The 27093-nt window shown below is 37.9% G+C and overlaps 1 protein-coding gene across 3 annotated transcripts; it reads left to right on the top strand.

Moving 5' to 3' along the window:
* The first annotated feature begins 1060 nt into the window (after positions 1 to 1060).
* cnot4a (CCR4-NOT transcription complex, subunit 4a) lies at positions 1061 to 27068 on the top strand. 3 transcript variants are annotated; one of them, XM_051689904.1, is made up of 13 exons: positions 1061 to 1310; positions 2580 to 2802; positions 8207 to 8404; positions 12609 to 12695; positions 12844 to 12945; positions 13115 to 13240; positions 13405 to 13526; positions 17090 to 17299; positions 17439 to 17496; positions 17590 to 17845; positions 22476 to 22898; positions 23450 to 23677; positions 25357 to 27068. In XM_051689904.1, exons 2-13 carry the CDS (start codon positions 2629 to 2631, stop codon positions 25656 to 25658), a joined length of 2286 nt encoding a protein of 761 aa, XP_051545864.1. In that variant the 5' UTR covers positions 1061 to 1310; positions 2580 to 2628; the 3' UTR covers positions 25659 to 27068. The 3 variants fall into 3 exon arrangements, with proteins under 3 accessions (XP_051545864.1, XP_051545865.1, XP_051545863.1); XM_051689903.1 differs by having other exon boundaries at positions 1062 to 1310; positions 25339 to 27068; XM_051689905.1 differs by lacking the exon at positions 8207 to 8404 and having other exon boundaries at positions 25339 to 27068.
* The last annotated feature ends 25 nt before the right edge of the window (positions 27069 to 27093 follow it).

The following is a 27093-nucleotide window of genomic DNA, read 5'->3' as shown; positions in this document are numbered from 1 at the left end:
ATAATTATGCATGCAATTTTTATGACCTCATATTAATTTACTTAATGGAATATTTGTAGTTTTACAACTTCATTTGTCACACCTCAGGACCATTTAACTGCAAAAAAGGTGATTAAAAAAAAAAAAATTAAATGGTGATCAGTACCACTATTAAAAAAAGCACTTTTACTTATGCAATCAATCATATAAATTTTTAACCTAATATATATATATATATATATATATATATTATTATCCCCTTTTCTCCCAATTTGAAATGCCCAATTCCCACTACTTAGTATGTCCTCATGATGGCGTGGTTACTCACCTCAATCTGGGTGGCAGAGGACAAGTCTCAGTTGCCTCCGCTTCTGAGACGTCAATCCGCGCATCTTATCATGTGGCTCGCTGTGCATGACACCGCGGAGACTCGCAGCATGTGGCGGCTCATGCTACTCTTCGTGATCCACGCACGTGCCCCATTGAGAGTGAGAACCCCTAATCATGACCACGAGGAGGTTACCCCATGTGACTCTACCCTCCCTAGCAACTGGGCCAATTTGGTTGCTTAGAAAACCTGGCTGGAGTCACTCAGCACGCTCCAGGGGTGGTAGTCAGCATCAATACTTGTTGAGCTACCCAGGCCCCCTTAACCTAATATTTTGATGTTAAAAATATTTTTATGTTTTACTACAATACCATGGTAATTGTAGTAAAACCATAGTAACCACAAGATTAACCATGGTTATAGTAAAACCATAGTTAACCTGTGATATTTGTATAAAAAAACATAACCACAAAATTATGATTTTTATTACCATAGTTTTGTTTTCCTGTATTATCACAATGTTTTAACTAGAGTAAATATAATGGTTAAAGTATGGTTACTGTAGTAGAAGCATGATAAATGTATTGCGAGTGAAGGCAAAATTATATCGAAAACAAATTTTCGCCCTGTCCTCTAAGGGGCTCCGTAGTTGACGGTATCTCATTGCTGATGTTGATCAAAATCAATTTAAATGCTTAATAAACTATAACCCCCACAATGCATTTCTCCTCGCATCTTGCGCAAACTCAGTGAGAGGTGACTGGTTACTATATTCCCTCCTCATTTCAATGTAAGATGGTGGTAAGAATCTGCTACCTAAATAAACAGTAAAACTGAGTAGGAAAACATTTCATCAATACTGAACATCTGTGCTGTGGAATAGTGATATTTTCAAACTATCAGATAGGTACATCTGATCAGTTTAAAGGCAGAAACCCCAGCCTAAACTAGAGTGAATATACCTTGGAGTGGAATCCCTGCAATACAGGACAAGCTAGTTGAAGTGAGTACCCTACAAAACAACTGTTAATCGCGGTCAGTGCATCTGTATTATTACTTCAGCCGAATTAGGTTTGTATGTGTTTGAGACTAGACTCACTCCATGGTTAAGGCATCAAAGCTTAAGTTTGAGTAGAGGGTAAAGTCGAAGGTGGACAGGCGGCGGTTCCTCCGCTGTCGCCGCGCCGATCACTGGGAGAGTCGCAGGCTTGAACTGCATGTAGGCCGCAAAACAGAAAAGCTTATAAAATAGTAATCCACTATCAAGTATTTGAGAGAAAGCTGTCGTTTTATGTATTTTTTACAATTATTTCAAAATACTCAAGAGTGTAAGGTTGTGTGTTAGTGGTTGTGGATTAGGTTAAAGTGATGTTTTGAGGCGTTGTGTTGTATGTGCACGTCAGTTGAAGTCTGTCCCAGCTGTAGAGGCACCTGACCGGCTTTCAAAGCATCTGACATGCTAGACATAAATGATGTAACATATCAACATATGTGCTTTTAATAAAAGTACAGAGACGTTAAAATAAGGTTTGAATGATCTGTTTATTTAATTAATGTAATTTTGAAGCAGAAACGGGCTCTAACGAGGTGTATCTACGTAGTTAAACAGTGGCTTATGGCAGCATTATTGCTACACTAGTATTTTTGTCTGGACAATTGTGAGAGATTCAAGGTTTTATTTACGCTGTCGTAGGAGAAAACAAAACAATGCTGATAAACATTTTTGCACTTTATACACTTTCTAGTGTGTTTTTTTTTTTATTTTTTTATGATTTATAAATTAAGTGGAAGTATTTCAATTTAGATAAGCATTTTTATTTTTTATGAGCAGATATTACATGTTATGTAACAACATTTATTTTTATGTAAACCCAATACATAGCATTCGAAAAAAGTGTAATGCCACAGCTGACTGTTTTCACTTGGTAATTATATTACTATGAATAGGTTTAATGGACCTTGTGGTAACTTAACTGTATGAACTTTCCTGCTATGACAGCTTGCCACATTCATTTGTCACGCCAATACAATGTGTTCGGTGCAGACTGCTTGTAATTTGTAAATAAATGCATTACCAGTGGCAGTTATGGACTATAGCTACAGTCCCTTTGCAGTACATCCTCTCCAATCAATTTCTTATTGTATTTCTTATAAGTATTGTGATTATCAGGGCTGTCACATGCTTAAAAGCTTGCCTTGGAAAACATATCTCAACCTCTCTGCCAAACCTCATTCCCAAATCACTTCTGTCTCTCCTCTAACTTTGCATCAGCACCTTGGCCGACCAACCAGAGTCTCTCCTGAACCTGCTGTATGATAGGATGTCCCGCAGTCCAGAACTGAAAGAAGATCCAATGGAGTGCCCACTGTGCATGGAACCTCTGGAGATTGACGATGTCAACTTCTTCCCCTGCACCTGTGGCTACCAGATCTGCCGTTTCTGCTGGCACCGTATCCGTACAGACGAGAATGGCCTTTGCCCTGCCTGCAGAAAGGTAAAAACCTTCAGCTTGAAGGATTCTGATGATTGTGACTTAACGTGTTGTTATTCAGCGATTAGCAAATGGGTCGATGACATTACACTAATTATTTTGGTCTGGATCTATTTATTCTGAGCTATTAAAAAATGCAGTTCACATGAAACAGTTACTTCAAAACACTTCTATGCTAAACATGTTTTCAATTACTGAGTTCAAAGTAATTTTTGATATTTTTTTCTGGGGCTTAAAGCAAAAAAATTTCATACCTGGACACAGTTTTTCATGGTTGTTGGCAGATAGGATGTTCGCCACAGTTCTTCTATCTATTTAGGCTGTCTCAATTGCTTCTGTCTCTTTATGTAATCTCAGACTGACACGATGTTCAGTGGGGGCCATGACATCTGTTGCAGGGCTCCCTGTTCTTCTATTCTAGTCTTTTCTCATTGCAGAAGTAATGTTTGGGAGTCTAACATTTATATTTCCTACTGACACACTAAAGCTGAAGATATAAATAACCATCTTAGGACAAATTATTTTGTGAAACATCTTATGTGCCTAAGACTTTTGCACAGTACTGTGTGTGTGTGTGTGTGTGTGTGTGTGTGTGTGTGTATATATTATATATATATATATATAATATACACAGTTGAAGTCAGAATTTACATACACCTTAGCCAAGTAAATTGAAACTCAGTTTTTCATAATTCCTGACATTTAATCATAGAAAACATTCCCTGTCTTAGGTCAGTTAGGAACACTATTTTAAGAATGTGAAATGTCAGAATAATAGTATTTCAGCTTTTATTTCTTTCATCACATTCCCAGTGGGTCAGAAGTTTACATACACTTTGTTAATATTTGGTAGCATTGCCTTTAAATTGTTTAACTTGGGTCAAACCTTTTGGGTAGCCTTCCACAAGCCTCTCACAATAAGTGTCTGGAATTTTGGCCCATTCCTCCAGACAGAACTGGTTTAACTGAGTCAGGTTTGTAGGCCTCCTTGTTCGCACATGCTTTTTCAGTTCTGCCCACAAATCAGATTGAGGTCAGGGCTTTGTGATGGCCACTGCAATACCTTGACTTTGTTGTCCTTAAGCCATTTTGCTACAACGTTGGAGGTATGCTTGGGGTCATTGTCCATTTGGAAGACCCATTTACGACCGAGCTTTAACTTCATGGCTGATGTCTTGAGATGTTGCTTCAATTTATCCACATAATTTTCCTTCCTCATGGTGCCATCTATTTTGTGAAGTGCAGCAGTCCCTCCAGCAGCAAAGCACCCCCATAACATGATGCTGCCACCCCACATGCTTCACGGTTGGGATAGTGTTCTTTGGCTTGCAAGCCTCACCCTTTTTCCTCCAAACATAATGATGGGCATTATGGCCCAAAAGTTCAATTTTTGTTTCACCAGACCAGAGAAAATTTCTCCAGAAAGTAAGATCTTTGTCCCTATGTGCACTACGATTTTTTATGGTGGTTTTGGAGCAGTGGCTCCTTCCTTGCTGAGCAGCCTTTCAAGTTATGTCAATATAGGACTCGTTTTACTGTGGGTATAGATACTTGTCTACTTGTTTCCTCCAGCATCTTCAAAAGGTCCTTTGCTGTTGATCTCGGATTGATTTGCACTTTTCGCACCAAATTACGTTCATCTCTAGGGTACAGAATGCATCTCCTTCTTGAGCAATATGATGGCTGCGTGGTTCCATGGTGTTTATACTTGCATACTATTGTTTGTACAGATGAATGTGGTACCTTCAGGTGTTTGGAAATTGCTCCCAAGGATGAACCAGACTTGTGGAGGTCCACAATTTATTTTCTGAGGTCTTGGCTGATTTCTTTTGATTTTCCCATGATGTCAAGCAAAGAGGCACTGAGTTTGAAGGTAGGCCTTAAAATACATCCACAGGTACACCTTCAATTCAGTACACCTCCTATCAGAAGCTAATTGGCTAATTTTCTAAAGGCTTGGCATAATTTTTTGGAATTTTCAAAGCTGCTTAAAGGCACAGTTAACTTAGTGTATGTAAACTTCTGACCCACTGGAATTGTGATGTAGTCAATTAAAAGTGAAACAATCTGTCTGTAAACAATTGTTGGAAATATTACTTGTGTTTTGCACAAAGTAGATGTCCTAAACGACTTGCCAAAACTATAGTTTGCTAATATGAAATCTGTGGAGTTGTTAAAAAATTAGTTTTAATGACTTCAACCTAAGTGTACGTAAACTTCTGACTTCAATTGTATATAAAAAAAATCAAGTCTCATTAGAAGCTAAAATTCTTGAAAAAAGAAATGTTGGCATGAGTGCTGCAGAATAATATTTGTATTATAATTTTCAAAATTGAAACATCAATTAATATTTTAAAACCTTTCTTCAACCAAATCAAAGTCATTTGGTGTAACCAACATTTAGTGAGATATTTTGTTATGTGACAAAAAAAAAAACAGAGGACCCCTTTAGACTCATGACTGTGTTAAAAGTTTCAAAAAAGGATCCGATATTTTAAAATTTCTATGAAAAGGCCCATTTTGTTCAGGTCATATGGAGTAACCATATTGATTGCATATATATCTCATAAAAATTGCATTTTGTTCATGTAGTACTGCCCTGAAGAAGCTATTTGACAACAGATACTCACATATATTCCACAAGACAAAATAGTAAATGAATTTACACAAATGATCCTGTTCAGAAGTTTACATTCTCTTGGTTCTTAATATGATGGATGTGTTGCTTTCTCGATGATCAATAAGAGTTTGTTTAATAATTGTTCAAGAGTCCCTTTGTCCGGAGCAGTGACTATGTCCACTTTTCTTAAGAAAAATACCCCAACTACTGTACATTCTTTGGTTTCCCAGCATCTTCTGCACATTTGAGTTCTTCAGTGGCTCTATGATGTTGAGATCCAGCTTTTGACACTTGGGACAATTGAGGGACTCATACACAACTATAACAAAAGGTGCAAACTTTTACTGATGCTCAAGAAGGCAACACAAGAAGAACCAAGGTGGTGAAGACTTAGAACAGGGTGATTTGTGTAAATTAGAGTAAATGTTGTGTAGCTTCTGAAGGGTAGTGATATACTATGATCTTTTATCTCTTATATTTTTATACATTCTGAAAGGGGTGTGAAAACTTATAAAACAAAAGAGGCATGCAAACTTCTGCCCTTAACTGTATATATAGTTTGTGAAAATGTATATTCTATTTTATATTTTGTTTTTCAAGATTTAACCACAATTTGTATTTTTTTTTTTTTTTTTAATGTACAAATTCCATGTAGCCTATACTATCCATATGATGTCATATTGCATGTGTAATGACTTGCCATGTCAAGTACACATTTTAACACAAAGTTCACAACACTGGAACCTAAAATTCAAAACACACTCACATCTCAACATTTAACTGCTTGTACGATGTAAAAAAGTGCATTGTAGCTGTCGTGCTCGTGGGGAAATGAACATTCATAGTGACAGCAAAAACATGAAGAAATGGATCGGCTTCTTTCAGCTCGTTGTTGTTTTTATTCGGGCATTTCTAACATGCGCTGACTGACAGGACGACAAAGAGCGCGAGTGCCAAGCGCCTGATGTCATCCCCATGGTAAACAGATAAATTTCAGCTGATTTGCTGAAAGACTTGAATAAAAGTATGGTCAAATCAACGTGCGATGCATCGAAATTGCTTCTCTTCTCTACAAACGATACCAAAGACAATAGCGAGAAGGACAATGATGATATTTAATTTAAGAAGAAGAAAATCAGTAAGCCTACCAGCTGAAACCGGGACATAATTAAATTTTTTAGAGAATTGTCGGGACACACCTCTTAAAACCAGTACTGTCCTGGGTAAACCGGGATGTCTGGTCACCCTACATAACACATATGATTTTTTGAGTTGTGGTGTTTGACAACAACGACCATCCGGCGTGAGTCTGAAAAAAGCGTTCTTTTGATCTTCCTCAAACACAAGTGTCTGGAGAGAGAGAGAGAAGCTGCATAAATCACTAGAATATGGAGTAAATGAAAACTCGTGCTAGTTTCAAATGGTTTTATTGCTGGGTTTTTAGGTCAAAATAACAGGAAAAGTTTGAAATAATCTGTTAGCAGAAATCATTTATGACCGAGTTCTCGCTCACGCACAAGCAACCATGCACGGAGAGAGAGGGCACACACATGAAAGAAGCTGCAAACATATCATATATGAAGATGGATAAAATGATAATAGATTTTTTTAACTGGTCTTAGAAGCGGCATACACAGAATGTGCAACAATTATGTTATGTACTTGTACTCGGAAATATGAAATGTTGACACTGATACCAAATACTAGTTTTTACCCCCCAGTATCGCCCGATAAGAGTACTACGGAGTAACATCGGTGCATCTCTGTATTTTAATACATTTTACTTGATTGTTACACCACATAACATTTTTAAAGTCATTAAATAAATTATCTGATTTAAAAAAAATCAAAAATGAATGAAACCAAATTTGACACATAGATTACATTTCTACAAACTTGACGTTTTTTAAACTCGATTTTAAAAAAAATTTCACATTATTATCACCACTGACAACTTTATTTGTCAATGACCCAAATATAATTTGAATATTAATGGCCCAGAGGGAATCTGCTGGGTTTTTAATTTGTCTTTTTTTTTTTTTTTTTTGGCATTTTCTGTGCTGATTTTGTTGGAAAAGATGTGGATTTATACAGAATGGATTGAAATGTGATAGAAATGTATTAAACTGAATTGAGAGTACTGCAGTCTTTATGGCAACTGAAAGCAAAATCAAATTAGCAAAAATATTTAAATAAACACACATGGAACGGGGGGTGTTTGGAAATTTGTGAACGATGGATGTCCTAAATCCACAGAATTTTGCGTACACAGATTCCATATGGGCATGTATCTTATGTTTTCAGGCCATTGGGTCACCATTAGCAGCTCTGTGAATGAGAAATTGACCTTGTTCTGTATTAACTCAAGTAATAATTTATGGATACGATTTTTTAATGGTGGATACCGATATTTAAAAAGCAGGCTGGCCGATTTCTGATAAAATGTCAATAAATCATAATATAATACAAATTTGATGATGCAATGAACACTTATTTTGATCGGTCAGTTGGGTACTATCATTGGCAGATGTCGATGAAATATTGACTAATTAAGCAGGTGGACCGATCAAGCAATCAGTAGTCTAAAGCCTGGTTATGCAATGCTTAGGCTAAAGCCAGGTACACCACTTACTTGGTAAACTGCACTTCCCAAGTGTCAACCCAAAGTAGTTCATTACATTCACTCTCAATGTTGGCATGATAATTTGACCTATTTGCAGAGTTCTTTGAGCATGCTACCTCTTAGGACATGGGTTCAAGTGAGGTAACTGGCTCTGTGTTTTGTAGCCTTACCCGGAAGATCCGGCAGTATACAAGCCGCTGTCACAAGAGGAGATCCAGAGGATAAAGAACGAGAAGAAGCAGAAGCAGAATGAAAAAAAGCAGAAGGTGACAGAGAACCGCAAGCACCTAGCCAGCGTCCGCGTGGTGCAGCGGAACCTGGTGTTTGTAGTGGGCCTGTCTCAAAGGCTGGCGGATGCAGAGGTAATTGCTTCCATTAGAAAGTGACCAACAGTGTCATTGTTGTTTGGCTTTTTTATATAATGATCAGTTTAAGTAATACATTTTACATTCATGCATTTGGCAGATGCTTCTATCTAAAGTGATTTACATTGCTTCAGGGTATATATTATCAAGTGTGTTCTCTGGGATTCAAACCCCATGACCTTGCCATTGCAAGCGCCAAGCTCTACCAGTGTTTTTTTTTTCTTCTCCCCTTTTTCTCCCCAATTTGGAATGCCCAATGCACTCTTAAGTCCTCATGGTGGCGTAGTGACTCGCCTCAATCCAGGTGGTGGAGGATGAATCTCAGTTGCCTCTGCGTCTGAGACCGTCAACCCGCGCATCTTATCACGTGGCTTGTTGAGCGTGTTACCGCGGAGACATAGCGTGTGTGGAGGCTTCACGCCATCCACTGCGGCATCCACACACAACTCACCCCACTGAGAGCGAACCACATTATAGCGACCACGAGGAGGTTATCCCATGTGACTACCCTCCCTAGCAACCGGGCCAATTTTGTTGCTTTGGAGACCTGGCTGGAGTCACTCAGCACGCCCTGGGATTCGAACTCCCGAACTCAAGGGGTGGTAGTCAGCATCTTTACTCGCTGAGCTACCTAGGCCCCCCAAGCTCTACCAGCGTTAATGGTATAAGAATAGTGTTAATTATTAAAATGGAATACATATACAAATTAACAGGTGCAGTTGACATGGTTGTAGCCCTTAGTCAATTTAGATGCCATATTTAATTATCCTTGATTGAAAACAATGCTGTGAGGGATGGATGATGTCAGTTTAAAGGGTTGTACTAGCTATCTAAATATTCTGGATTAAGTCTAAATATCACAACCCATGTTTTCTGGAATTTTTTTGGGATGATGTATTTTTGTCAGCTAAACGATCAACCCCAAAGTGTTAAACTGTACAACTTTTGAACAAACTGTACATCTATACCTCAGCCTCGTTTTCAGTTACGAAAAATTAAATATGGTGTCCATCCATCCTAAATAAGATGGACACCTGTACATGCTTGTCAAAAAACACTAGCTAGAGAAGCCATTAAAATTTATTATTGTGATGGTAGACCTAAGATTTTTATTATTTTGCTTTTTTGAAATCTAGGAAGGTAATCAACTTTTCGTTGAAGAATTTCATTCTATTATTTGTATTATGATCCCTATAGACATTAGACATTGCTACCGATATGAACCATTAGAATAAACTTGAGTGTATGTAAATCACTAGTCATGTAAAGTCAGCTGCCTGCTTTGGATAAATCATATCAGTGAGAAATCTCTTGCTCCCAGTTGGAGGTAAATGATATTAGTACAGAAATAGAGAGTTTTCATCTACTGGGTCATTTACATTTTACTGACATTTCTCACACGTTCCTCCCTCAGGGGTGCACAATCATTTCACAGTTTGCTTGTATGGTAAGATGAACCAACTAAATTCAGCACAGTTTTGTGGCTCATAATTACTTAAGCAATAAGGTACAAGAGGCACTGCCATATTGTGAATATAGTCATGGCTATAAGGCGTTGTTTGGGATGATGTGCATCAGAGTGCCTTGTTAATTTTATAAAATGGTTACTATATGATTCATATATTAAGGACATACATTTTAATTAACATTATTAATCATATTCTTTAAGTGCCATCTTTCTACTAGATGATAAAGTCCCTGACATCTAAACTAAGGTTAATAGTTGGCCTCTATTGGAAATAACTTGGTAAACAGGTGTTGTATAGCTGTTACTATATTGTGTATTTTTAGCACAGTTGGAACACTATATTGACTAGGGGTGGGCTATATGAAAATATGAAAATATAGGTAAAATTTTCTGGAAAATCAATACAAATTGGTTTATAGATGAAATAACCATATTGCATTGCCTATTTTTGGAAACTCCAGTCAGTGAATTAAATAGACTACTTTATAAATGAAAACTACTACTACTACACTACTACCAGTATTATTATTACTGTATTATACTTGATTCACAAGATCTCCTCAAAGCAATGCAACAAAGAAAATAAAACATACAGTAAGTAAAAACATTTCCAACGAAAATTAACACCACCTGCAGAAAACCTTTTTTTTTTTTTTTAAACCAAATTAATGCAGTGCATCTTTTGGCTTTCATAATGTTTTTTGCATGCTTAATTTTGAGGTGCTAAAACAGATTGTGCTTGTTATTACGAGTAATTTTTCTTGTGCGACATAGTTTGCAGATTACAAATTTCTGCTCTGTGCTGGCTTTTGTGAACCCACACCACAGATGTCGCACCTGTTATAATAACGAGCTCCTCTTCTCATTTTCTTGACTTATTTGGGAGCCATCCTGTTTTGTGGAGATGTCTTTCTCCTTTAGGGTAAAAAATTATTAAGTAGCAAGATTGATCCCACTCTGCCCTCTCCTGTCTGTGGAGCACAAATATCAGGAAGCCTGCTGGACTCGCACACACATGCGAGGTCCAGAGATAGCACGCCACACTCGCGTGAAACACAAATGCGCATGTCAAATGAGAGGTATATTTACTGCTTTTAAAGTGCAGATCACAAGATTAATGTCACTGAATTTGCTTGAGTGGCAACAGGACAATTTTCAATGCCGATAAACCCATGTTTCTTCAAGTGACACACACTGGCGGCCAAAAGTTTGGGATAATGTACAGATTTTGCTCTTATGGAAAGAAATTTGTACTTTTATTCACCAAAGTGGCATTCAGCTGATCACAATGTATAGTCAGGACATTAATAACGTGAAAAATTACTATTACAATTTGAATTTTTTTTTTCAGAACTTCTTAAACTACTACAAAGTGTTCTCATCAAAAAATCCTCCATGTGCAGCAATGACAGCTTTGCAGATCCTTGGCATTCTAGCTGTCAGTTTGTCCAAATACTCAGGTGACATTTCACGCTTCCTGTAGCACTTGCCATAGATGTGGCTGTCTTGTCAGGCACTTCTCACGCACCTTACAGTCTAGCTGATCCCACAAAAGCTCAATGGGCTTAAGATCCATAATACTCTTTTCCGGTTATCTGTTTTTCAATGTCTGTGTTGCTTTTCCCACTCTAACCTTTTCTTTTTGTTTTTCTGTTTCAAAAGTGGCTTTTTCTTTGCAATTCTTCCCATAAGGCCTGCACCCCTGAGTCTTATCTTTACTGTTGTACATGAAACTGGTGTTGAGTGGGTAGAATTCAATGAAGCTGTCAGCTGAGGACATGTGAGGCGTCTATTTCTTAAACTAGAGACTCTGATGTACTTATCCTCTTGTTTAGTTGTACATCTGGCCTTCCACATCTCTTTCTGTCCTTGTTAGAGCCAGTTGTCCATTGTCTTTGAAGACTGTAGTGTACACCTTTGTAGGAAATCTTCTGTTTTTTGGCAATTTCAAGCATTGTATAGCCTTCATTCCTCAAAACAATGATTGACTGATGAGTTTTTAGAGAAAGCTGTTTCTTTTTTGCCATTTTTGACCTAATATTGACCTTAAGACATGCCAGTCTATTGCATACTGTGGCAACTCAAAAACAAACACAAAGACAATGTTAAGCTTCATTTAATGAACCAAATAGCTTTCAACTGTGTTTGATATAATGGCAAGTGATTTTCTAGTACCAAATTAGCAATTTAGCATGATTAATCAAGGATAAGGTGTTGGAGTGATGGCTGCTGGAAATGGGGCCTGTCTAGAATTGATAAATAACTTTTTTCAAATAGTGATGGTGCTGTTTTTTTTTTACATCAGTAATGACCTGACTATATGTCTTTGTGATCAGTTGAATGCCTTTTTGGTGAATTAAAGTACCAATTTCCTTCCGAAACAGCAAAATCTGTACATTATTCCAAACTTTTGGCCGCCAAAGTAGATAATCCCATGGCGCTTACATTTTGCGGTATACACAATATGGCAAAATCTCTATCGATTGAAACCTGATATCGTTGCCATGATATAGTTTGTATCATCATATTGTCCAGCCCTAGTATTGACCAGTCAACATCTTGGACTGGAACTTATCCATTTTACAATGTTCAATCAAAAGGGTAAAACCTCAAGGTTTAAACTCTAAATCAAGACAATAACATTACATCATAATGTTATTATTGAAGTTTATAAAGCTCAGCTACAGCAAAAAATCACTTGAAGAAAAAAACTTTGCTTTGCATGTTTTCTAGGTTCTAAAGCGTCCAGAATATTTTGGAAAGTTTGGCAAAATCCATAAAGTGGTCATCAATAACAGCACGTCATATGCAGGTTCACAGGTAAGAAATTTATTTGTTGTCTCAGTTTTGAAACTTGAATCCCTTGTGCTTTATATTAAAACAGCACATTGGAAAGCAGCCTTGCTTAAGACTATAAAGTTAACATATTAAAAACCCACACCCACTTGTTTCAACTTTAACTCCACAGGGTCCTAGTGCCAGTGCCTATGTAACTTACATTCGTTCCGAGGACGCCCTTAGAGCAATACAGTGCGTAAACAATGTCATAGTGGATGGTAGAACATTAAAGGTAGGCACAAATTGTCACAGAACTGTCATTTGTTTATAAAGTTAGAAAGTTTAGAAGTGTCATGACACTTATGTATTATTTTGTTTAAAAGAATATTTATCATGTCTACTATCACTTTGAAGTTGTTTGTTATCGGAAGAGTTATGTCTGTCGCTGTTTTTTCTCAAAGGCTTCTTTAGGTACAACAAAGTACTGCAGTTATTTTCTCAAAAGCATGCAGTGTCCTAAACCGGACTGCATGTATTTACATGAATTGGGGGATGAAGCGGCTAGTTTTACAAAAGAAGAGATGCAGGTGAGCGCTCATGTTTAGACTTCAAATCAACGGATTCAGAGCTTTTACCATTTATCTCGTTGACGTTTGTTGTTATTTCCCTGCCACATAAATTCAATAAAATAAAAAAAAATTATAATTACTGTTCCATTTTGATATTACTCCTATGTTCTGTTTTTTTTTAGGCGGGGAAACATCAAGAGTATGAGCAAAAACTACTCCAAGACCTTTACAAAGTGAACCCCAACTTTTTACAGACCTCAGCATGTGGAGAGAAGTCTAAAAGCAAACCCAACTCCACTCAGAGGTGTTTTTTCAATACTATTTTCCATTTTGTTGCATACACAGTCAGTAGAGCCCGACCGATACTGATTTTAGAGAGGGAAAATTCACCGATTACCGATATGGTGACCGATATAGCAAATGTTTGAGCTGGAATGAAAACAGACCTTTTCTATGTGGATTGTGCACCAATAGGACTATGCAAAGGTACTCAGAAGGCTGCTTTCTTAAACATTTTTATCAAAGAACATTTGACATTATTATTATTATACATTGTCAACAAATTCTAGAAATGAACACTGAGAAAATAAAGAATAAATAAAAATAAAATAAATAGCTGAATAAACATCAGTAATGTTTAGTATCAGTCAATTGCTGACCATTAAAATAAAGAATAAATTAAAATAAATAGCTGAATAAACACCAGTACTGTTTAGTATCAGTCAATTGCTGACCATTAAAATAAAGAATAAATTCAAATAAAATAAATAGCTAAATAAACACCAGTACTGTTTAGTATCAGTCAATGGCTGACCATTAAAATAAAGAATAAATAAAAAATAAAATAAATAGCTGAATAAACATCAGTACTGTTTAGTATCAGTCAAATGCTGAACATTAAAATAAATAAAAATAAAATAAATAGCTAAATAAACATCAGTACTGTTTAGTATCAGTCAATGACTGACCATTAAAATAAAGAATAAATTCAAATAAAATAAATAGCTAAATAAACATCAGGGGCCGGTTGCACCAGCTATACGTACATTACAACTTAACCTAGTTGTAGCGTGAATGGGCACTAAGTCACAATTTACGCTCTACTAAATATTTGAGCGTTGCACCATTAAAATTCGGTAGGATGTAACCCTACATATAAACTAAATATATATGGCAGCCTCCGATCAGGAGTAACTGATGGAATAAAAAAGTCATTTTTATGTCATTTAATGACATCAATGAGCTCATGTTTTGGTTGACAAGCATCAGTCCTTTCGACATATATGATGATGTTGGCATTTACACTCATTTACATTTACAAGAGAGAAAAACAACTTACTTTTAAGTGGCTCTTCAGTATGAAACCGATCGGTGCTGTTTTTAGGGTGCGTCGCCCTGTGTCAAGTTTCAACACATTCAAAATATAATATATAGGATATTAAAATGAATTAATGTCTATTTTTCCAGCCTGTTGTATTAGTATTTCTCACCCCTCATTTATTGTAGATACAGTTCCTATATATTATTATTTACACAGGGCGAATATACTATTTATTAAATCTCCTTTTATTACGCATCCTATTTTAATGTCTGGAAAACCAGACTTTAAAATATTACATGTTGTAAATGCAACGAGTGGAATTGTTCGGTTGAAGGGGGTACCAAACTGTGAATCCTGAACAAAACAGTTTGGTGAATACTAGGGATGTGCGAGACTAGTCGACTAAACGGTTCTGATGCTGCTAGTCGACACTGGAATTACTAGTCGGTTAATATTTCCCCCCATTAAACTGATAATAATTTTTACACCTTTCCGTTTGACTTTTTTTTACAGAGGCTGCACTTAAATTACTGACATATTAATGTTACATATTTTAAATAGAATTAATAATACAAATATTATTTTAAAAAGAGTATATCTGGAGCAGATACAGAGTTTAATTTCACCTCAGGCTGCGCGTGATTCTTCCCTCGCTCACTCATGGCGCGCGCAGGAAAATGTCCTCTCGCTAGACAAGCAAACTCAGCAAAGTAGTTATAAAATCACTTCGGTGTTGCGGGAATCGGCTTTCCAAATGTTTGAAAGTCCCTAAGGATGTTTTCACATTTGTGTCTTTACATCTGCGCATGTTGTACGTTATTTTTCCGCTGAGCAGGCTTTTTCAAGCGCAGGATAGCCCCCTCAGGTGAGTGAAGTCCCGTCGTTCACCAGATCATGTCGACGTGTTAATTTTACTCATCAAAAAATATATGCTTTTGAGTAAGTAGCCTAGAAAATAACTGTTTTAGACTAGGTGTGCCATTTTTTTAATCTGCTGATTAAGAAGGCTATTTTCAACGAGGTACCGACTGCTTAACGTGTTAAACGATCTGTTATGTTTAGAGTACATTAGGTTTATTGCAGGCTACATCACAGGCCTATTTTTTTTCTATCCTGTAGCTACTTTTTTTTTTATATATATACATCGTAACTGTTATTGGTTAACGTTCTTTACCGAACAGCTGTCATATTAGATCAATGGTTAATGCATGACTGCACATCGTGAAATATGCGCAACTTTTCAGCACATTTTCTTTCTCTCTCATAGATTTGGCTTAGTCTACCTGTTAATTATTTTCAACAATGTCCTGACTGTTTTAATATGTTAAGTAACTTTTACTTGGTGATTTCCGTTTAGAACAGGCTTTTAATGGTTGTTCCACTGATCCTGCACTATTCATTCAGTTGCTTTCAATAAATATGTCTGTTAAATATTTGCTAATGTTGTTTCAGTGAATGCGTGTCATGTTCTATATTTGATGTACAATGATCATAATTCAAGGCGAGCACGTCGCAGATAAATGCCCCTTTTCAGTGGAATTTTGCATCGGATTTGGAATAGATTAAGTATTTTAAATGGGTCGCATAAAAACATTTTATTTATTTTTTTACTGTTTTCTGAAGGTTTCTCTTTAGACTAGTCGGTTACAAAACTTCAGTTTAAACGACAGTCAAATTAGTCGTAGCGCACATCCCTATTGAGTATGTTTACGCGCTGACAACAATGAAAGTAGCTACGTGATTAGCTAGTTAGCTATAAGCTCGTTGCCACAGAGAGTAAAAGATGGACTGTATTTACTTTCCAGCATTGCGTCTCACCAACTAGGCAACAGCAAAGCATGAAATCAACACTAAACAGACACAATCCACCACCGCACCGTTGTCTGCTGAGCTGCAAAAAGATGCTCTGATGTTTACCTTTCAGTCTGCTACATTACTGACTGCACTGACAAAATATAGCTGGCTAACAGCAAACAGATGTGATAAACATGAGTGACATGGTTGTCAGGGACAGGGTTAACATTATATAAGTTATATAAAACGATGGGGTCATTTTTTATTAACTTTTCAGTATGTATTTCACAAACTAGTTAGCAATTTAAGGAAAAGAGACAGCTCAAATCCGCACCGTTAAACTCCACCCTGTCTGCAGAACCACCATCAGCTCAGAGTCAGCTCTGTAAACAATGGAGTCGGGGCATGCTCTGCTGGACAAACTACACTATGACACCAATTCTAAAGCATTGTTTTCTGCATTATATGTTCTGAAAAAAAGTTTTCATATCGGTGCATATCGGAAATATATACGCCGATACCGATATATCGTGAAAGGCTAATATCGGCCGACCGATATATCGGTCGGGCACTAACAGTCATAACCATATTAATACTAAATGTTTAAATATCATAGTGAAAGTTTCCACTGAGTATTCATTAACACTTTTAACAATTAATTTAAAAATAATGCGTTCTTCTCTTTGAGGAGCTCTTAACATTGTGCAAGTTGTGATACCCATTTTTAACATCTAACATTATTTTATTCCCAGACCCAATAGCACCAATAAAGAAGGGTGGCCCTCATTACAGAGCTATGGGAAAATGGTAAACGGTTTAACCACAGAGAATCGCAAGTCCCCTCCTTTTTTAGACTGCTTAACAGACTCCGATCACATGACTCCAGACGAACCAGACCCTGAACAGGTCACAGATCAGAGCACAGGCCTCCCACCCTTCCCCTCAGCCTTAGAGCCAACCAGGTACAGTACCACAAAGACCTGTCCAATTATTTTTCTGAAATATGACAATATCCATTGATTATCATATGACACCAATTTCTTCCTTTGTGGTTGTGTGAGCGTTTCGTTGAATGCTTATTTTGCACTGCTTTCATTTCAGTCCAATTGACAAACCATCAGAAACCAGAAGTTTAGGAAATGGGGAAACTATATCACAGGTAAGAATTGCACACAAAAAAAGTAAATTAATCTCTTAAGAATAGGTGGTTTTAGGTTTTGCTCAGTCTCTTTTTATCTTTCTGGTTTGGCAGACATCCAGTAGTGATTCCCCATCTCCTCCACCTGGCCTTACCAAACCCAGCCTCGTCATGCCCATCAGTGTGGCTGAGCTCACAGCACGCTCACCATTTGAGGGGGCGGCAGCAGAGTCTCAGTCACTTTTCTCAGACAACAGCAATTTCAGGCATCCCAACCCCATCCCCAGCGGCCTGCCCTCCTTCACCAGTTCACCACAAGGAGCCTCTGACTGGCCCATGACTCCAGAACCACAGAGCCTTTTTACCTCAGGTAGGCACATGTATTTGGAATTCAAGTATTATGAAAGCTTCTATACAAGAACTATTGGAGCCAAATAGGGCTGGGTGTCGAAACCTGATTCCTGATTTGATTCACAAACTCTCGATTCGATTTTGATCTGGTTCCGGGTATATTTCAGTAATAAAGTCCATTTTGATTACATATGTAAGCAATTTGACTATTCTCAATGCTAATTTCGATACCACAACAAATTACTAACTAATTTTATTATTAAGTAATTATTCAAGACAAATAAACAGTCAGTAATAAAGAACTATGAAACAAATGGCAAGCAATAGAACAAACAAATACAATAGAACAAATATACAAATTAAATACTCAAGTCAAGTATTCAAATAAACATTCAGAAATTTAAAAAAGGAATAAAATGTAATACAAAAATACTTAAATTATTGGTCTTCACTGGATCAACTGGTTGATCCCTATCTACATAATGTGCACCCCTGGCATAGAATAAAATATATAAGTCTTGTGATTTTTAAGAATCAATATCAGGATCATTCAAATTAAGATGCGATTTAATCAGATCCCAAAACAGTATAGCTTTATCATAACAGCCATCATTGGTTATCATTATAGGTCGACCGATAGTGGGTTATGCCAATACCGATAACTAATTAGGGAAAAACATGCTGATAGCTGATTAATCGGCCAATAGTTTTTAAAATGTATAATATGAATTAAAACGTTTCACTCACTCCTATGTGTCATAACATAGGAAGCTTGGACAGAAGTTTATTTTGTCAAAACAGAAAAGTTTGGGAAACTTTATAGGCAAAAAAATTATAAAACGTAATACTAAAAAACTGTTCCTGTGTACGTGCATGTACTGTGCTGCATGTCTTCTGAGGCAAGCGATCGACCGATCAGAGGCAAAAACTCCTGCAGTATTTTCACATAAGGTTGGTATTAACTAGGGATGTGCGCTACGACTAATTTGACTGTCGTTTAAAACGGAAGTTTTGAAACCGACTAGTCTAAAGAGAAACCAACCTTCAGAAAACAATTTTAAAAAAAAGTGTTTATGCGACCCATTTAAAATACTTCATCTATTCCAAATCCGATGCAAAATTCCACTGAAAAGGGGCATTTATCTGCGACGTGCTCGCCTTGAATTATGATCATTGTACATCAAATATAGAACATGACACGCATTCACTGAAACAACATTAGCAAATATTTAACAGACATATTTATTGAAAGCAATTGAATGAATAGTGCAGGATCAGAGGAACAACCATTAAAAAGCCTGTTCTAAATGGAAATCACCAAGTAAAAGTTACTTAACATAATAAAACAGTCAGGACATTGTTGAAAATAATTAACAGGTAGACTAAGCCAAATCTATGAGAGAGGAAAAAAATGCGCTGAAAAGTTGTACGTATTTCACGATGTGCAGTCGTGCATTAACCATTGATCTAATATGACAGCTGTTTGGTAAAGAACGTCAACCAGAAATACACCACAAAACAAACTCCAACCAATAGGAGGCATAAGCACAAAGAACATGCACATTCATCCACAACACTGTTCAGAAGGTGTGCTACTACACAAAACAACTCCAGCCGCTAGGCGGAACCAGCACAAAAGAAACAAAAAAGGCGCTCCGTTTCCTCGGACGGTCAAGTGAATGTTCAGGGAGTCGGACCACTTGGCTGCAACGTGAGTACCACAAAATAACTTACTCAGTCCATTGACTTTTTGAAGGACATCGCTTGCTGGGGACATGTAAATATTTTGCGGCCATCCTTAGCATCTATTCTCAATTTGGCTGGGAACTTCAGTGCAAAAGCGACCTTCCATTGATGTAAGAGTTTCTTGCATTTCTTGAATCAATCAAGTTTCTCTCTTGTCGAATTCGCAAAGTCTGGGAACAAGAAAATGCTGTGGTTCTTCCAAGAAAGCTTTCCTTTACTCCTCGCCTCATGTAACGAGATCTTTATCGGATGATCTCAGAAATTTGGCCAGAATTGATCGGGGCCTGTCTCCCTCAGCGGATCGCCGAGCTGGAACCCTGTGAGTTCGCTCGATTTCCAGCTTATGGCCTGTTATGTCGAGCAGACTCGGGAAGAGCCCGTCCAGATATTTCACCATATCCTGACCTCCTTTGTCCTCAGGCATTCCAGCTATTTGGACGTTATTCCACCGGTTACGGTTCTCCAAGTGCTCCAGCTTCTCCCAGATGTGTTCCAAATCTACCTTTGTTGCTAGTGGATTAGCAGCTAATTCCCTCTCCGATGACTCCAGATAATCGATCCGTTTCGCGACATCCCCCACTCTTGTAACCACCTCAGTGAATTTAATATCGACGATAGTGATTGATCGACGTATTACAGGAAGATCCTCCAAGTCAGCAATGACCTTCATCAGCATTGCCGACATGTTCAACAATTCTCACCGAATTTCCTTCATTTCTCCTGCCAAATCGGCTCCTGGGCTTACGGCCTGCTGCTCAGGGGCATCAGCTTGAGCACATAAGTGTCTTTTAATGTCTCCAGAGCCTGACAATTTTGAATTTTTTGACCTATTGTCTTCCTAGAACAGTTATGAAACAGAGTGTATCGAATCTCACCGGTTTATGATATAAAAAGTATTAAAACTAGCAAAGTGCGCAGAGCTCGCCATTCACATGTCCGAACCTCGCATTGCGTCACGTGACTCCCGGCAGTTTCCATTTTTTACTTTGTAACATTGTTCTAACTTTGTGGTGTCCAAGCTTTTTCTTCTGGGGGCTAGATGCAAAAAGAAATGTCGTGAGCCGCACCGTTGTAATTATAGTAAGAAAAATACAAAAAAGGGTAGACAGGGCCACTGTCCTTCAGAGTTTAGCCCCAACCCTAATCAATCACACCTGCCCTTAATTTTTTCAAGTAATCCTGGAGACCTTGATTAGTTGCCCAGGTTTGTTTGATTAGGGTTGGAGCTAAACTCTGCTGGACAGTGGCCCTCCAGGAGCAGTGTTACCCACCCCTGGGCTAGATGCCACTATTGCATCATCTTTATATGGTATGCTTAATATTATGCAAGTTTTAATCACATTTTGTGTTAATAAAGGATATTTCACTCACCAAGAACGCTTGTAATAGAACAGTGATGCAGGGTCAGAAATGAAGGGGTGCCTGGGGCAAAAATGCCCCCAAAAGTGACATAAAATGCCCTAAAGTTCAAAATGTGGGGGCAAACAATGCCCTGGTTTCTGTTTTTTTTATTAATACCATCTGTTATAGTTGTTAAAATTCTACTTAGAGTAGTATTATACACACTATCACATAAAATAGGCTATGTTTTAAATAAAAGAATAACCGTACATTTTTATATGTTGTACATGTTTATATGTGTAGAACAAATGCCCTCATAAACAATAAAATTCCCCTAAAAAATTATATCTATATTGGCCCCTTAATGGAAAAGTTAATTTCTAAAAATGCAGTAATGTAGCAAATATTATACAGGGTAAGAACTTGTTGCTTTCAATGACCTTGGATTTTGCATTTGTATTTTTTGATGTCCATTAAGTGTCACTGCAAAGCACAAGCAGTTTTGGGTGTGATGCATAACAATAATCAGAAAGTTAAATGTCCTGCTATGATGTGATTCAAGATATTACTCTCTATTTATTAGCAGTTCAATCATAGTTTATGTTCTGTTGTTACTTGTGTTACAAATACGATTTTAATTTGATCAAAATGATTGTGCTCCCTTTATTTGTTTGAAACACAAGAGTGAGCTTAGCGCAGTACAATGTGCAAGGGTTTGAGCGCTCTCTCTTATGTCCTTATTATCTAACCCGATACCAGTCCTATAACAAATGCATCATTCCAATGGATGAAGCCAACTAAAAAGAACGCACTAGTGGAGACAAATGCACTGTGAAATGTGGCTGTAAGTGATAGTGACACCCAGTGTTCAAAAATGTCAAATAATTTCTCAGTAGTGGGCCAAATTATGTTCTATTTTCCTCAAAAAAAATAGCCACATGCGGGCCGCATCGGAGCAGTCAGTGGGGTGCAGATGGCTCGTGGGCCGTAGTTTGGACACCCCTATTCTAACCATTCAAACAGCAAATGTTATCCTCTCTCCACAATGCAATGCAGTTCTCCAGTGCAGTGATTAGTAACATACAAATTAATTATCAAACCACCTTTAAATGACTGATTTATTGTACCATGACAATAATAATAACGTGTATTGTATGCATACCTTGGCTTTTCTCTGTCAATGTTTTAAGTCCACTTTTGAAGCATCCATTCCTCTGCATAGCCTGTCAGTGATAGTTTTTTATTTAGCATCTAGAGGAAGCCATTATACTGTAGAACCAAGAAGTTCAGACTGTAGAACAGCATATGCTTTAGAGGAATTGATCCAAATATACTATCCAGACTATTTGTGTTGTTGTTTTTTTTTTTTTTTTCAGATAGCAGATAGTTAAAAAACATAACTATCAGCCCAATTAATCGGTAAATCCGATATATTGGTCGACCTCTATTTATCATCTATATCGGTGCATCCCTAATAATTTATACAAAATTTGATATTCAGATTGTCCTATAACTTCTGTGACTTGAATTTTTCTCTTGCCTTTTCCCTCTCTCTATTACAGACACTATACCTGTGTCATCCTCCACTGACTGGCAGGCAGCCTTTGGTTTTGGCTCTTCGGCCAAGCAGCAGCAACAAGACGATGACCTTGGCTTCGACCCCTTTGACGTCACAAGGAAGGCCTTGGCCGACCTCATCGAGAAAGAGCTGTCAGTCCAGGAGCACTCCCCACTCTCACCCAACCCCTCTACCCACCAGACCAGCCTACCCAATGGCCAACAGCGCCTTCCTCACTTCCAGCACAGAGGCCTTTATAACTCGTTCAGTCTGCCCCAACACACAGCCGCACGCCACCCCTGGATGGGCCTCCCCACCCGCAATAACCTCACACATTTGAACCACACAGCCGCGCACAACCATTTCTTAGACGTGAGCATCCCGGCCCAGCACCACAGTACCGGTCTTGGGGGGATTCCTATATCAGGTAATGCCAATTTTTTTGCCCCAGCCCCTCTGTGAATTTGAAATACGTGTATCTTCATGCCTCAGTTTCCAAGATCCTGTCCAGGATTTAAAAATAAGCCGACAAGCTAAGCTGCCTCCCTGCCAGTGTTTTAGTTTTTAGATCGATAAAAAGCAATAGATCTAAAACCTGTACGTTTTTAAAGTCAACATGAAATCAGAATTGACCCAATTTACTTTCTTATAATCATCTTAATTGTTTCTGATCTTATTGTGCACAATTCATAAGTGCACATTATTCCACAGAAAACTATTTGCACCCCATCTAAAATGACTCTTTGGTTGACATCACCAAGCCATCTTATTTTTAGCTGCTTGGCTCCATTCTGGTATATTACACCCATTTTTCACAATCCATTCAAATCCAGATGGATAAAATCAAGTTTAAAATTGAATATCCCTTTTTACTCTAAAATGCATAACATTATGGTATTAAAATGGGTTGCAGTTTGCCAGTTTCATGTTGACTTTTAAAGGTACAAAAAGTTTTCATTTCATGTTCTTTCTCTGCAGAAAACAATGGCTCGATGGAAAGCATAAATGTAAAAGAGTGGCAGGACGGACTGCGAGCACTCCTACCAAATATCAACATCAACTTCGGAGGCCTCCCAAACTCTACCTCCTCCTCTTCCTCCACTTCCAGTGTCAATCACATTGGGGTGCCAGTAGGCACCGCTAGAGTCTCACACAGCCTCAGCTGGGAAAGTACGGCCAGTTGGATGGACCCCGCCATTATCACAGGTGCGACTTCTGTTTGGAAAACCAGTGGATTTCAACTGGTTTTGCTTTAGGACCCAGATTTTACATTGGACATCAAGTGGTGACACAACACAGTACCAGAATGTTTTATTAGGCTTGGGAGCCATGCCTTTTTCACGCATCAATAATCGGAAGATTTTCCCGATGATTGTCGATATATATCTGGATTTTTTTTTTCAAGATGTAAATAGGGCTACCCATTGCACAATAGTCTGTTATTTAAAACATTTCTCAACACAACTTTGGTAAAGTGTAAGCTGCAAAGTAAATTTAAAGGGGTCGCACATCATACATGTCTGACGGACTACATGGCAGGTTCTAAAATTCAAAACAATTATTTTCTATGAAGGTATGTACGCACACACCACAGGTTCACCGTCCCTCGAGGCTGCACAAAAATCTGCAGTGTAACGAAGCATAGATAGATTTCCTTTAAATTTGACCCAATTATTATCAAAAAACAAAGATTATTTGTGTGTATGCATCTTTCAAATAGCCTACACAATGTATTTTCAGTTACAGTATGTCTTTATGTGGTTTGACAGCTTGAATGAAACCTCTTCAAAGATAGAGAAATTGCATAATAATTTCTAATCGTTCAGTTTGTGCAGTTAAAACAGTTTTATACACTAACCTGCAAACTCATCAACGTCACATTCATCGTTCATTGACTTTTGTGCGTATGCGTCCTGTGCAAGGAGCTCTAAAATATCCGTCCTATGTTGTGATACATGTGCCTTGCGACCTGCTTCAGTAAATGTGCTATCAACCCTCATGGTCTCCCAATGGAATGCAGACATTCAACAGAAGCCCAACTGAGTGAATTGGAAAGCATGCAAATTAGGCTTCTAATTTCAATGTTAATATATTTATGTCTCAAAAATATATCGATAAAATAATGTTCCGATCAATGATCGATATATCAATATTTTATGACATGCCTGTTCTTTATACAAAAATAAACAAAAATGTCCTTAAAATCAAACATTGAAATGTATTAATATTAGCATGAACTGCATATAGGCCCAACAATATGCTGAATTATTAACATTACATAAGCTGGGTAGGAAAGTTAAATGTTTTGGTTCCTAAATGTCTTTCATATATAAAAATATATATATTATTTATTTTGCTCTCGGCAGTCAATTATTCACCACACAAAACATAATATTGTTTTCGGCATATGGTTTATTCTCCCTGCAAGTGAAGCTATATTTAATGTATTTTGCGCCATTTTGTATTTTAACCTTTTTTGAGGATGCGGGGATGTCAAGTAACCTGTCCATGTTGGTAATTTAGCTAACTTCTACCAAGTGACAGATGAATTTGCGCCAAAATACTGTAGAGTGTGATTGGAAGGGTGTCCTTTGGCTTCAATAAAAGATATAAGAAGCATTTTGTCCTCCAGTTTCAAAGTTGATTAACTTATTTTGTTTACCAGCCCGACTATATACGTTTATATGTGAGTTGCATATTATTATTTACATTTGTTTTTTCCCTGCGGTCTGTGGCCCTGTAAGAACAGACCTGCAATACATTTTTGGGTCACATCCCACCAGTTGAGAACCACTGTTTTAAATCCTTTTGCTTGTGTGTGCTTCTGCCACATTCTTGTATCACTCATACACATTTTTAAACTCCAGGTATTCCCGCATCCACAGGAAACAGTTTGGACTGTCTTCAGGATGACAATCCGCCACACTGGCTCAAGTCGTTGCAGGCCCTCACAGAGATGGACGGCCCTCCCAGTTCCAGCGCACTGTCCCAGCCCCCTCACACCGGCCTCCTGGACGCGGCAGCCCACCTCTCCCTACACAGAGCCGCCTGGGCCCCTTACCTTCCCCCTTCTACACTCACTTCCAGTCAGTACCACTCCCCACCTCCAGGCTTTCAGACAGCTTTCAGACCCCCAGCGCAGACCGCCACAGACATCCTACAGAGTGCCGGTATTGACCGTCACTAAAGACAACCCAACCTAAACTTAACTGCATCAAAACATGAAACTGCAAATATACCCCTTCCATTAATAATGTAACAAGCTCTTGTCTTTCTACCCTTTACCTCTCCATCGCTTACCTGTCAGGATTTGTTTGTCTCTTGTCAGTTTTTTTTGAAGGCACACATAAATCACTGTATGACTAGCACCACCAGTGCAGGGTAATGATGATGTTGAAGGTGCCTGGGAGACACTGAGGGTCCTAACATACATATACACACTTTCACACATGATTCTGGGGGGAAGTGTCTGACACTGTTTAAGGGATAATTAACCCCAAAATAATTCCGTAATCATTTACTCACCCTCATGTTATTTCAAACCCGTGGAACGCAATGGATGTAAGGCAGAATTTTAGGGACCGACGGCCTGAGTCACCTTTCACTTTCATTGTATGAAAAAAAAAAATGCAATAGAGGTGAATGGTGATTCCAGCTTTCAGTCCTTAACAGGTTTGTAACAACATGAGGGTGAGTAAATGATGATAGAATTTTCATTTTGGGGTGAACTATCCCTTTAAGTGTGCAAAGAAATGTGAGATACCATGAACACTGATATAATGGCTAAAAAGAATGTGCTTAAATGAATAACACGTCTGGTTGCTGTCACTCCATCCAAGGTATCGATTGTAATTTAATACAGTGAATAATTACACTTCTCATGAGTTAAGGTGGAGTTGGGGGGTCGGGGTTACAGACACACACTATACATTGGTCTTGGTTTCTAACATACTTGATGTTTTATGGAACAGAGCCACAGGTGAGATATTTGAGTGCATTTATAGGGTGATGAACCTGGTCCTCCTTGGACGGGACAGAATGCTACCATACCTTTGTATCTTAGGTTGGAGCACTGTCCAGATTGATTTAGGAGCTTTTTTTTTAAATCAAGAATCTTTGGGAAGGTATGGGTGTGTGAGACCTGGCATGCCAATAGGGGGGTCTTTAGTAACTTCATTCCCATGAAGAAAGGTGAACAAGACCTTTGATGTGGTCTTTAATGGCTTGCCTGTAAAATAAGCCATTCACTCAATGTGTGAATCAAGAATTGAGTCGGGAACCATTGGAAGGATGGTGATAGTAACACAAAAGGAGAAATGTTAAGCATATTTGAAAGAGTAATGGCAGGCACACTCTGGCCATTCCAGGGCCTTCAAATGATTTCTGTTCCCTTTTCTCATCCATGTGGCCATACTAAACAGTATTTATCTAATGCAATCACTCATTCTTTCAGGAAAAAAAATCAATGTAGTCCAACATTTCGGTTTAATATGCTGCTGAGATCATTTAATACAAAATAAAGAGCTTAAAGAGAAGAACTGACCCCTTTTCTGCTGGTCTGGAACAATGAAATCTTAAATAAAATTGAGTATCAGTGGCTCTGTTTGATTCTCGTTTTTCTG

The sequence above is a fragment of the Myxocyprinus asiaticus genome, chromosome 46, assembly GCF_019703515.2.
Source record: "Myxocyprinus asiaticus isolate MX2 ecotype Aquarium Trade chromosome 46, UBuf_Myxa_2, whole genome shotgun sequence".
Lineage (NCBI taxonomy): Eukaryota > Metazoa > Chordata > Actinopteri > Cypriniformes > Catostomidae > Myxocyprinus > Myxocyprinus asiaticus.
This window is presented reverse-complemented; position numbering and strand designations above follow the sequence as displayed.